This window comes from Protopterus annectens, chromosome 1.part1 (genome assembly GCF_019279795.1).
Source record: "Protopterus annectens isolate FY-2018-M chromosome 1.part1, PAN1.0, whole genome shotgun sequence".
Taxonomy (NCBI): Eukaryota; Metazoa; Chordata; order Ceratodontiformes; family Protopteridae; genus Protopterus; species Protopterus annectens.
In genome coordinates, this window is record NC_056726.1 from 777,068,794 (window position 1) to 777,083,393 (window position 14,600).

Consider the following 14,600-nt stretch of genomic DNA (forward strand, 5'->3'; position numbering starts at 1 on the left):
TCTGTAGGAGGTTTAGAGCCCCTGTCCTGATGAGGCTGTAAGCCCCTAATTAATGAAATAAGGTCCTCTGCTAGACTAAGGATCTGAGAACCTGTAGTGGGTCCCTGAGGGATAACCCTAGGAGGCATAGATTTTGAGTGTTTAGCAGCTTTAGCCCTAGAGAATGCCTTAATAGACATGGATGCAGGAGGCCTAGCTGCACCACGTGCTGGTGTAGTTTTGTCTAAGGGAATGGTGTCGGAAGGTTCCTGGACACCACATTCTAATGGAGATTCAACAACCGATACAGTAGTGGCCTCCGGGGCCGAGGTTGTCGGTTGTATGGTTTCGGAGGACGGAAGTACCAAGGACTCGGTTTCAGCCGAGACCGAGACACTCCCGGTAGGCCTGGCATGTGTCGGTCCTTGTCCTTCCGTTTCTTAATTAAATGTGAAGTCGGAGTCTCCGATGGCATATTGTAAGCAAAACTAGCCACAAAAAATTTCTCTGCAAACTCCGCCCGACGTCTAAGAGTGCATCAGTTGAAGGAAGCACAGGTGGAACAGGCCGAGACGTCGTGGTCTGGGCCTAGGCAAGGTAGGCAGTAAGAGTGGAAATCCTTATGAGGTATTTGTTTCCCACAAGTTAAGCAATTATTAATTTTATCTGACATCGGCTGAGGCAAGAAAGAGTCCCCAACGGGGTACTTAGCTTTTGAAGTCTTCGGTTTAGCTGAATTACAGGAGCTGGCCGACCGGCACTTGTGAACTGCTTCTGCTTCAGGCACCACGTGGCAAGAAAGACTGAGGAAGATGGCGTCGGCTGACACTTTTATACCCCAGGCACTCTGACGTCAGAGAAGGGGTGACATCAGCCGACGCCGGACCCAGACTTTGGAATCTGGCCGACCGAAGGGCTGCCTGAGGCAGGACAACCCATATGTGATGACTGCAGATGCATCCTTGAAGGACATCCCCTTAATCCCCAGAACAACCTCTAACCCTGCTTTACCCTGTCCTGAACATACCTCCTCCTCACTTGCCCCTAAAGTAACTCAACTGCACCAACTCTGGTGTGCATTAATGAATACCGAATAAAGGAAAACAACCTGAAATCTTGTTACTCACCACTCCGGCAACCAAAGCTCCACCCCAGAAAACCCCTTACCTTTGACATCCACTTCTTTAGGCAATTAAGTGTACTTCTTTAGGCCATTAAGTGTTCCACACTTTGTACACCCTCATCTGTGACCTTAGTGAGCACCACTGTTGCAACTGTGACATCCACTATAACAACCTTCATCCCTTTCGAGTCTTCTTCCTTCAGGTCACTGACCGGTGGCCGTACTGTGGTTCCTACCTGCAAAAGAAAGTAAAACTGTAAACTGTTAGCATACACATAATCAGTCAATAAGTAGTTGGTTAAGTGCTGACAGGGTCCACCCTGTTCACCAAATGCACATCCGCTACATGAGCCCACAACCTCTTTCCCAAAACAGTGCACCTTAATAGTTCCTCTGGTAATTATCACTCAGTCCCACCCTTTATCCTGTGTATTAAGCTAGCTATCAAGTCTATGGACTCTGCACCAAAAATCCTGAAAAGTTGAAGAATGGACCTAAAATATGAAGTAAAATTCTGTGGATTCCAACCCTTCTGAACAACTATGACCATATACAACACTAGCCGTAATAGTGCACAAAAAACATATCTTTCAACTTCTTCTGGCAAACCAAGAAACAAAGGTATAAATACAAGTGGAACTAAAGCCCAACAGCAAAGAAAAGTCACATGTCCCAACAACCACTCCTCCTTCTGAAAAATACTGTATGAAAGGTTTCAGACCTACCATTAAAGGAACTCGGGCATCAGCCCATAAAGTAGCACTGAGCTAACTGGGCCATTTTAAGCCTAGCCATTTCAGATGTGTTAGAATCAAACCCTGCACCATGTGTCTGAAAGGTAGTTATCTTAACCATGATGCAAACCTATCCCTGGCAAAATAAACCCTTATGCCAGCTGTGTTAGATGGAGGAGACAAAACAATCCTGTAGTGTAACACAAATATCCTACCATGTATGTACGCACTTGCTAACCTCAAACTTAAATGACTAGTCCCTAATTTGTTAGAAAATCCAATCTTATGACACATGAACCAACATCAATATTAGTACTGATATGGCTGAAATCGTCAATGATTTTCCCCAGAAACCAGCAAGTTTATGAGCAGACCAAACTTATGAAGCAAAATATGCACAATCTAAAGAAACCTGGACAGTGGATATACATGCTGTGTATACATTGCACATGATTAATTTCCTGGTTAAACATGAATTCTGTGAACAGCCCAAAGTACTGTTTGTGACAGTGTGGACACCTATTATTATCAACTGTCATTTGCAACTTAGCAGTTCAGGCCAACTTGTCAATACCTCTAGCCCCTTAGTAAAGTCATTAAAGTACCTCATTTACCAGTGCAGAGACTGAAAGGGGACAACTTCACTCTACATCCCATATTTAGTTTGCTGCTTGCCCCAAACCCCAAGACTCTTGGAAAGCCCACAAAGAAATATTCCAGCAAATCTTCCCCAACCACACAACTCAAAGCCGAGATTCTTAGCACACTTCAACAAACAAAATAAAAACTAAACACCTTTTGCCCCCACTTAAAGAAACATAAATAAATAGTATACCCAGCTCTGCAAATGCAACATGCAACTCCAACATTCACTGAAAAATGCAGGCAACATGGATAAGCCACCAGTAAGCCAAACATCTGTTTTCCTTTTTTGTTTTTTCAAATATAATGATAAGCTAGCTCCTCCACTATGACCACAGACTCCAATCAGAGCAAGCAATCACAGAAAGCAAACAACAATGTTTGAACATCAGAATGCTGACTCAACGATGCACCTGTTTTACCTCCCTTATTAAGATAGCTCAGGCATTTCTGCCTACGTAGTGATGAATTACCTGCAGGCGAATAAAGACTAAAACATAAATAACAGTCACGTCTCACATCCATAAGGTGCAATGAGCCAGAAAACCACCATTTTTTGAAAAGTGGACCTACTTTATAACCATAGCACTATGCCACATCTGAACTGGCCCCCAAAATTGCCGATACCATGAGATCAAACCTCAGAGCAGGAAATCTAGGCAAACCAGGAGTAAAGTGGAACAAAGGTTCAAAAATAATCTCAGAAATGGAACAGAACAGGTTTTTGCATCAGTGTGAATTTTCTGAAGGAGTACGAAGTCTAAAACACAAATATCTGTTGTTTGTAAATACCATAAAGAGCAATAGCCAATGTTGAAACTGCTTATGATGAAATGTGTCCGACAGTCACAAAAATCTCCCCCCTTTCCCAGCCAGTTAGGCTTCATGTGAATATATAGCTCCTGCCCTTTAGGTGTAACTCCCTCCGTCTGTGTCCCTGTGGTTGTTAACGGTCCCCCACCCCCCCTACATGAATGCGACTGCACCTTACCCACCAAGTGTGGAGGATCCACAAACCGTGAAAAGACATAGTGCTAGCTGTAAGTCACCAACCAGTTCTAAAGTAGCATACACAGCAAATGAACCAGGGTGGCAAGCAGTACCAGAAAGATAGTAGAAAGCTACACCAGAACCATACCACACCACCACACACCAAGAGACCAGACCCAACCCTCAACCACCAATGAGAATAAAACTAAAGTAAACACTAAATTAAAACCAGACAACAGGGGTGAGAAAAAAATACCAACATGTACAAGATCACATAAAGAGCATTCAGCACTGCACACAGAAATAGACAGCAACTCAGGCTATAGATGTTGCACGCTAAACCCCCAATGAATCTAGAAAACGGAATCTTCAAGAACCCCAACTACCTCCCCCCAATGTCTCTCTTAACATAAAATTCAGCAGCCATGTGCCCTGAACACAATGTGTTCCACTAACAGCCTTAACTGTATGAACCAGTACCAAGGAGACCAGTGAAAGCATGTAGCCCAGAGGGGAGAGACCTGCAAGGGAAAAACAGACATCCTTTTTTTATTTTGATCTCCTCCCAAAAAACACTTCATACAGCTCTTGGAGAAATACAAAAGCAGTACATTTATTACTGTTTGGATGACTACCTTTCTGTTACCACAGTCTACTTCCAAATACCTTTTCTGTTCTTAGCAACCAACTACTTCCCCTTCTTGCTAATGTGCTTTTGGTCCAGTAAAGGAAATTTCCATTAGAATATGGCCCAGCCTCAAAAGCGTACTGTTTTTTTGTGTCCATATTCTCAGATGTATCATCACTGACTAATACCAACAATAGCTGTAGTTAAAACATCATTTTCATCTACTGCTGTTATTTTGAATTGAAGTCACATGTAATACGTCTATAACTTCAATACAATCTCTGCCACAGTTACTTCATACCATTCACTCATGAAGGCTTCCATTCAGGTCCAAGCTTCTGCATGATGAGCATTAAAACCGACCAAGCCCAGCACAAAACCCCCTGCCCATACCCCCAATTCTCCAAAAAAAAAAAAAAATAATATATATATTATATATCCAGACCACCTGTCACCAACCAGTACCCAAAAGCCTACCTTTTCTCCCAAATTACCCACAGGTCGTCATGGGTGTACTTACCTTAGCAAGTTCACACCAAAATATGTTTCCCTAACCAGCTACACTTGCATAAACTCCTCAAGCCCCTCCCTACCCTTACCTCATTTCTTCCCAATCATCCCTCATTACCATTTAACCCTTTCACCCCCCCCCTCATAACTCCCACAAAAATATTTATCTAATTCCCCCTTCTGAAGATGTCCCTGGACAAATTGGTTTGTTACCAAACCTCGTTTCTTCCATGTCCATTTGCCTAGTGTGTAAATTTGAGCAACTCATTTGAACAGACAGTATTCTTGAGCCATTTCTAAAAAGGAATATTTGTCTCTAGTGGACTTAACTGATCACCAAATCAAAAAACATTTTACCTGCAATTTTTATTCATGCCTGTGTTGAACATTTTGGCCTTAAAGCCATATTTTTTGTATAATATTTTGGTGGACTAAATTATTCGGTCCTGTATAGAATTTTCTTTTGGCTACCTTCTATTTGAAACATTTATCTTGTAAAGCCTTCTGTATGGGTTGCAACAGAAAAATAACCCATCTAACAAATAAGCAAATGTTGGAATAAATACATCAGACAATATGCAGTTTGTATCTCAAAGTTTATATACAAAAATAACAAATGAACATTACAGGAAATAAAGGCAGTAATATTTCCTTAAGATGTCAATAAAACAGTTAATGAAAAAAAAAAATTTCACTGCATTTACATTTGACCTTTTATATGCGATACTCAGTTTTTCAATATAAAAGTCTGAAATGTCAGGTAGATAGTTCTCGGGCCTCTCAATGTCAGTTGTAGTTGCCTTTAAGCTAAAGGTGAGAATACTGATTTTTGTTTTCCTTTTGGGTGAAGTCCTTGAGTCCATTTTAACCAATGCTAATTTTCATTTTCCTTTTGGGGGAAGCCCTCACATTCCAGACATAATTCAATTAATTCTGAGTTCACTGCACCTCAGAATGAAGCAAAGACCACGGGTCCAGCTCTACTTAAAAGAAAGGCACTGTTTTTGGTCAACAAGCTTCATAATCAAGCTGCAAATATTCAAATATAGAGACATCATCTGACACATTAAACTAACTAATGCAAGTAAATAAAACAATGAAACACAAAGCCTAAACATTTTAGCAACATAATCATTTACAAATGTTTTACATTTCAAAAAGAATAGCTTGCAGTATCTCTTAAAATATGGCTTTTACTTGGCGACATTGAATATTCATGCCCGTGACATTGTTTTAATTTAACTTACTGGTTAGAAGAACTGAAAAGGCTGTACTCAAGGTAGCTGCATACATTATATTCAGTTCTTATACTATGCCTATTAATATTAAAGATCTCAGTTTTAATAACTTTATCTAGTTTCTTAAATATAGAATATTTGGATTATTTTGCCTTGAATTAATCAAAACATGATTCCATTAAGCTAATAAGTATGTGTGGTGCCTAAATAATTGATGTAGATATATTGCTGTTTACTGAACAAATAGCATATCCTGACCTGGAATCTGTGAACAAAGTTCACCAAATCCCACTTCTAAATAGACTCTTGCATAGGGAAATACATCAAAAATAAAATAAAATATATTACAAATTCCCAGTGGTGACAAGTAAGGCTTTGCCTGTAATGCTGATGTTCTGGTTTGAGTATCAGCCTAGATGGAAGACAGTTGACAAAGGCAAGGAAAGAAATGAACACTTTTGCCAGGCTTGCTTTCCCAAAGGTACAGGTGATGGTGATACCCTATTCTACAAACATAGTTCCCATGAAGGACACTGAAGGGGCTGCTCTTAATACACAAGCATGGTACAGAGGAGCCATATTGCAACGTGTGCAACCTCTACTTCGAAGGCAACATTAATTTGTTCACTGTAGAGACCTTGAGCCCCTTCAGGGAAGCACAGGATACATGATAAGAAAAAAAAACAAAAAAAAAAAAAAATAGAGATTCATTATGATAGCATTGCTAATTAACTCTCCAGGTCTTGTGCAAACATGGAGAAGTGGAAGCAACGTAAGGAGTCTCTGAGGGTGGGGTGGGGGGAACCAGCAACCAGATGGTTAGCTGGGCTGCCACGGACAATATCTTCAATCAGCAGCAATAGGACCCCCTCCCCACAAGCAAACCATACATGCCAGAGCAGCATTTATAAGTAGGAGTGCAGTATTGTTTATATGTAGTAGCCCCAAGGATAAGGGGTCACATCCAATGAAAATAAGGAATTCTTAGTACATTATATTAATAAGTAAAGGACTGACAAATCCTTATTCATAACAAATGTTGCTTATTCTTGTGACTATTGAGAACATATCAGCAAATTCTTGATTCGGTTCTCTTCAGTCTAATGGCTAATGTTCACATAAAGCTTCAAACTTTAGCACATTCCAAAAAATATAGTTTTTTAACCTTTTCTATAAAATAAGTATGACTGTTAACCTAGAAGAGAAAGTCTTCAAAAATTATTTATGAGTCTCATTTTCTTGTACCTACAGTAGAATTATTGCCAATTTAGATCACAGAAGCGATGCAACAAAAGTATTAGCCCTCATCAATAATTTACTGGACCGATTTTGATAGGTAGTCATTCTTCCACTGGTAACCAGAATAAATGCTAGTCTATCTCTGTCTCCCCATTTATAATGTTGCATTAACCAAGACAACAAATTCATATGAGTTCTTCCATCCAGTAAAATATTTTAAATGACTGGGTAGCTGAATTCAATTTGTAGGAAGAAATAGAAATCACCAGCAAAGGAAAGAGCATGATTTCATCAAATTTTGTCATGCATGCATTTTTCCCATATCATCTTATATAGTCTGTTTGCTGAAGCTCACAATAGAGCTACAACACCATGCCTTAATATGTGTGAAGTGTGTAAATAATCTGAGACACATTATGTTGAGTATTCGAGCAGGTAGTTCAAACAATGAAATGTGCATGTAACACAAGATTTATTAATGCATTACGAGTTACTGAATAAGAAGGGAATCACTGAAGTGGGCTAACGTTAGGCACCACTGCATTTACTCATGACTAAGAAGTCAGCTAGCCCAGAAAACTCAGATGGCAGTATTCCATACATGACATCCTACAGAGGTTACCATTAACTATATTAATTCATTAATATTTGCTTGCATCTAAAACAATTACGTCCCTTATGATATTTATTAATCTAATTTTAATATGCAATGCCATAGACATAAAAGTTTTAAACATGGGTGCACAGAACCATAATCATACAGACCAGCAGGTTATTGTACAAAGTCATAGCTATATTCCTGGCAAATGCACAATTGTGGTTCTGATAAATCTGATTTCATTTAAAACAATTCAGACAATAACAGTCATAACAGTGTTATCTATGTTTACTGATAATAGATAATTTTTCATAGAGATTGCGAAACGTTATTTATATTTACATTTACATTTAACAAGATTGTATGGATGGATACTATTGCATTGTTCTTCTGACATGGGTGTGTGTGTGTGTGTGTGTGTGTGTGTGTGTGTGTGTGTGTGTGTGTGTGTTTGTGTGTGCCTATTTCCTCTTCAGAAGACTAAAGCATAAAAAAATGAACTGCAAAATGCTAAATGTAAAAGTTCCAAATCTGCTTTTACCAAAAACTGCTTTTGCAGGGGAGTCAGACTTCCTCTACCTCTCATTTGAGAGGCTATCCTTTGCCTCAGCTACTAATATTATATAATTCTGAAATTTTCCAGCAAGATAGAAAACAGACATAATTGGCTTTTGTGAAAAAACAAGCATTCCTTCTGTCTCTGTGGTTATATGATCATAGAATGAAAATGTATTAGCGCAAGATGTTGGAAGAAGCTATGTCTTCTCGCATGCAAGACAGCTCCTTTCTTATTAAAAATTATTTCACATCACATTTAATCTATTATTTTTTAGCACTAGAACTGCTGTTCTTTATTTAAGGAAGCATAACGTCTGGGCTTTCCATTCAGCATTTTGCTTTTATTTATTTATTTTTGTGTGTGTTTGTGTGCCTGTGTGTACTCGTGCACTTTGGTCTTTTGAAGCAGAAGTTATTATACATATTTTTCACTAAGATATACAGGATGTAAATAAGAATCAGTATTATTCTAAAATCTACTCACTACATCAGACAGATAATATGTTAACATTCATGTCCAATACACAGCACTGATACAGAAATATTCCATTACCACAAGTCTGTCACTGTAATCTCCAAACATCTGGTTATGTAATGCTAATTTAAAATGCAGAAGAAAATGACTGTGAAATAAGAACAACATATCTGTTATTGGTCCTTCGCTAAATCCCCTACTGTTCCGGGCAACAAAAGAAATGGCATTACTGAGCACAAATGACTGTTCTTCTCAGCCACCATAAATAAACTGCTCAGTAGTTTTCAGTTTTTGACAGCAGTACATCCACCTTTGCGCGTACTCAAACTTTGTTATCTTTTCTTTCCAAGCTACAATTTGCAATACAAGTTCCTCTTTAGACTTCAAAAAACAACTCAGAAATAACTGAATTACTTGTGAACTGTAGTGCATGAACAAATTCAGTAATGACATGCATTCCATTCAGACACAAAGCAGTTCATAAAACTAATGAGGAGAATAACAATCGTGTTAAAGATCTTTTAAACATGAAGCAAAATATTCTTTGGTTGTTCTAATCTTCTCCTTGGCCATTAGCTAGAAAAGTTGCTCATCTGTCATGCAGTTTCATTTGCCTTTATTTTTGCCAGCTTGACAGCTTCTTCTGGGGTGCTAGGGCTTGCAGGAACATCGAGTTCAACATGGATACCAATCATTATCTGGTATACTGCTGTTCCAATAACTGTTCCAATAAATGGGGAAATTATAGGTACCCACCACCAGTGTGATCCAGCACTAAAAAGACAGAGAAAAAAAGCATTAAAATGAAATTTATCGGCAAAAGACACATTGTATGCATTCACTTTCTGAACTACTAAAACCTTCACTTTTGTAGGAAACAACACAGAAAAAGCATGCAACACTTTGTGTTACGGTATTGCTGTTATAACTCTGATATCTGACAGTGGTATGCATCAGGGGTGTAGCTAAGATTTTCAAATTTGTACTCACAGCTCTCAAACTGCTACCCCCTCCCCAGCCAAGCTACGGCCATTCTCGTAATTCACGGTTCGCTCTTTTAGTGTCGATGAAGAGGCATTCGCTGTAATGCCTCTTCAGTAATATAATATAGATTCACTCAAACTCGGTTCCTTGAATTGAAAATGAACCTGAAAGTCAGTTCTTTGGAAAATGCAGCATGGTAGTTGGGGTAGAGGATTCATGCTTTTGTTTTCTGTAACTAAGGTACAGGTTTTGAGCTTGAGTAAATTACTAACCCCCTGTCACCCCTATCTAGGATGTTTCATTCACACACACACCCCTACCTACCTCTTAGTGCAAGAAATATGGACAAAGCCTCAAATAAACAGGGACAGATATTAAAAATGCTCTCGTGAACTTAGAACGTTGCTAGAATAATAGGATTTGTGCTAGTATGAGAAAGTTGCTAGAATAACAGGATCTGTGCTAGTATGAATTTTTCTAAAGGACATGAAGTCTGAAACTCAAATGTCTGTCATTATTTAGCAACTTCAGCCTTCAATGATTTTCTAGAAAATCACAAAATTTATGAGGAACAGACAAAAAATATGGGGCAAAAATCTGGACATTCTGCAAAATTTGGACAGTTGAGAGGTATGCTACCTACCTACCTACCTCACACACACACACACACACACACACACACACACACACACACACACACACACACACACACACACACACACCTCTCAACCTCTTAGAGCAACAACCTCATAAATAAAACTGAGGCAAAGGCCCAAAAATAAGGACATTTTTTTAAATATTGCTCTTATAAATTTAGAAAGATAATAGAATAGTACTAGGTATTGCATTAGTATGAATTTCCTGAAGGGTGTGAAATCTGAAACTCAAATGTCTGCCATTATTTTCTAACTTCAGTCTTTAACGATTTGCCACTAATTTGCCGTAAAACCGCAATTTTATGAAAAATGGACCACAAATGTAATGCAAAAATGTAAAACTGCCAGACAATACAGCTGGAAACCTGTCAAAGAAGGGACACCATTTTAATATGAGCACAGTTAACTTGAGCAGCTGACAAAATTAGAGAATCTACATGCATTTCTAAAATAAAAGTAATGTATAACTCTGATCATTACAGTTATTTATAAAAGTAAACCCTCCACGTTTTCTTCCAAAATTGCTATTTTGCGGAGAGATCATTAGGGGGAGAGCAAGATTTTGAGCCAAAATTGGGGACAGTTGAGAGGTTTGGATATTCCTAATTCTATAAAGCGATTTATTTGTACACACCTCTCAACCTCTTAATGCAGGAAATCTGGACAAGGCCAAATATATTGGGGGAACATACAAACAGTACTAAAAATTGATCTTGTATAAACTTAAGACAGTTAATACAATATCAGGTCTTGCTTTAGCATACATTTTTCTGAAGATTGTGACATCTGAAACTTAATGTCGGTCATTATTTAGTGACTTCATTCCTAAATGAATCGCCAAAAAAGTTTTATTTTGCATTTTACAGCATGAACACCAATAAATATCTGCTAAACAAAGCAATGCAGTCTCACAATGAAACTAGACTTAGCATTAAAACTTCTCTGCCCTTGAAACTCACATTCATTGAAACAGCATTGAAACCCACATTCAAAGAAAATACATTTTGCCAGTGGCAGATAAAGATTAACTTTGGGCTGTTTTCATATCATAGGCCCCTTGCACATGAAACATACACGTGCTCTTTGATACACCTTCCTGATTGTATTAAATTATATTCCTTGTACAATACAGTATAGTTGTTAGAGAACGTTTTAAATTTATTGGTTTGAACATTTTTCCAGTAAACAATGAAACAAAATGCATGCACCAATAATGACAAAACAGCCCAATTCATAACATTTCCATCATAAAAGCCTACTCAAACGTCTACAGTCCACCAGTATCAGTAAATATGCACAATCTCTGAACTAGTAAAAGCCATCTACATAATTCCACATTAAAGAAATCTGTAACAAATGAAGAGGCTGCTGCTAGCAAACAACTTTATATTTCATGGTTTCATCTACAAATAAAGTGCCTGTTGCCTTTGAGGAATAAATTGCCTATGTTGCATTAAAAACAATGATATGCTAGTAATATTGCAATAGGGAATGGATGGCAAACTGATAACAGGTTCATAGTTACTACTAGATATCATCGCCAAAACAGACTACAGCATCCACCCCCCTTTACAACACAGTACAGTATCAGCAATGCATCTACCTACTGTGGGAGAAGAACCCACAGCCTTATGCATCAAACGTGAGTACACTACCTGTTGTGCTATTAACATTACAAACAGACTCAGCATAAGCAGCACTAAACTTTAGTTCCCCTGCAGCTCTCAGCTCCTTGTAAAATGTCAACACTCAACTGTATCTCTGAACTTTGCAGCACAAGAAATCTGAAAAAAGCCAACATTTATTGGGGGGGGGGGACAAAAGCCCAAAAACCAGGGACACATTTTAAACATTGCTTGTATAATTTTGGAAAGTTGCTACAATAAAATGCTGTGTTATCACCATGCATGACTTGAACCCAGAACCATATGCATTACAGTCAGTGCAACATACCACAATGCTAAATCAGCAGTTTGAAAAATAGGAAGACAAACTTAATGGCTATTATTTAGATAGCTCTCAACCTCTTAGCACAAAAAAAACTGGACAAACAAAGCCAATAATGAGGGAATACAAATACAGTTCTTACTTCACACCTTAGCACAAAAAACTAGGACACACAACAAAAACAATAATGGGGGAAATACAACTTCAGTTCTCAGTTCTCACTTCTCACCATAGCTAACAACCATTAGAAAAACAAATCTGAACAAAGTTCAGAAATGGTGGTGGTTAAGGACTTTAGGCTCTTCTTACCCTGAAGCAAAGGTACAGGGATTGAGCCTGAACACTTATAGCCAGCAGGTGTATTCTGTGGGGTCATTCACACACACACACCTTCACATTTCCCGCTTGCAACCAACAACCTTTTAAAATACGTATGTTTTTGTTTTTAAAAATGCTACCCCCTCTTCTAAGAAGTATTACTGAAATCAGTGCGTATGCCTCCCAACGTCCCTGGTATGCATGTGTTGAGATAGACACTGAAATCTTAATCCAACTTTGGCCAGCTCAGTTGGCATTGGGGATTAAAACCCTATGACCCAACTTTGAAGAGAGGCACAAGCACTTTATGGAGCTGTCATGGAGGGAGAGGAGTAAAGGGGTTGTACTTACTAGGACATGTTAGGGCTAAACATAATATTACTGTTTCAGATGGGAGGGCTGAGGTGCATGTCTGGAGGCACACAATATGCATCAATCTTCCTCGTGGAGACCAGCAAAAAGTATATTGAGTACTTGTTCCAAATGCAGGGTTCTTTACAGGATAATGTTACTTGGGGACGTGAGCAGCAGTCCAGTGTCTCAATCGCTGCATGCCCTCCACAGAGGAGACTCACTTGCTATTTGTAGTTAGGGCTTATGCAAAAATAACAATTCTACTGTGAATGAAGGTACCACTCCCAGCACCAAACTACTGCAAAGGAAACAAATGGGCTAAAAGGCTCTCACCCACAAAGGAGGGGAAGGCACTTGACAGCCAGGTGTCAAAAGGGCCAGATAAGAACATTCAAGCACTTTGGTACTTTGAATATGATGACTTTGTCACAACAAGAGGTGTTCCCTTTAGTAATACAGTACAGTCTTGAGATAAAGACACCTTTATGCAGGTTGTGTGACAATACAGATGAAAAGAAAACTTATACTGGATACATGGCACCACTGGAGTAAGAATGTTGCTAATACTGGATATGTAAACATATCAAAATGATGCCAATAGTAAAAAAATATGTGTGATAGTGTTAGGGTAAAGACTGCATTGTTCATACTGGATATGTAGATCAACAGCACATTATCGAGTGCTGAACAATCCAAAAATAATGAGAGAAACAACTTTCAGTAAAACCCAGAGCTACTTTTTTTTTTTTTTGCAGGATAGCAACATCTGCTGCACCCCCACACCCCCCCAAACATAAATACATAATCTGAAGTCTCACAACAGTGGCAAAAAAAAAAAGAAAAATGCACTGTTGGCAAAAGTTGCTTTTTTCACTAGTCTTTGATTATTCAGCACTAGAAAATCATGCTGTCAATCAAATGAGAGGAATCTGCTATGTGACAAGGTTAGGACAAAGACCACATTGCTCTTACAGGATATGTGACAGGGTTAGGGTAAAGACCATATTGTTCATGCAAGATATGTGACAGTTTTGTGATGAAATACCATAAAATACTGAAACAGCAGACTTGTAATGTGTCATATGCTGTGAAAAAAAGATAAACTAACAGATCCATCTTGAAATAGTCATTAAAGTTGCACTTAATCACCCGTGTAATGTTGTCAGACTATCACTCTGCTTAGCACGGTCATACCTATAGCACTTTTTTGCATAATTTCTTTTAACACCAGTAGCTCCCTTAAGACATCATGACATTTTGATGGTCTAAATTCCTTAACTAAGTGACTTACAAATGAATAATAGGCAGCCTATGAAAAGGCAAGGGATAAGAAAGAAAATGGAACAAAATGTGTTAAAATATGATGTACTATGTTGGAGATCTTAACCACTATTTATCACATACGATTTATATTTTCATATTTACATTCATATTTTCATAGCAAAGTGACCTACATGTTATTAAGAACATAATGTGAAATGCCATCACTATCCATGTATAATGCACTATGCTGGAGATACTGAGAGCTGTTTGATATTAATTCAGAAGGCATACAATATTTCCATATGTACATTTATATTTCCGAAACTAACTAGTATAGAGAATGCAGTATAATAAGTAAAACCTT

The 14,600-nt window shown here is 38.3% G+C and overlaps 1 protein-coding gene across 1 annotated transcript in view; it reads right to left on the reverse strand.

Moving 5' to 3' along the window:
* Nucleotides 1-5,183: 5,183 nt before the first annotated feature.
* LOC122807108 (aquaporin-3-like) overlaps nucleotides 5,184-14,600 on the reverse strand; it is a 102,090-nt gene continuing 92,673 nt past the window's right edge. Inside the window, exon 6 of the mRNA XM_044078071.1 lies at nucleotides 5,184-9,488. Within this exon, the coding sequence (XP_043934006.1) occupies nucleotides 9,311-9,488 (178 nt within the window). The 3' untranslated portion in view covers nucleotides 5,184-9,310. The remainder of the gene's footprint in view (nucleotides 9,489-14,600) is intronic.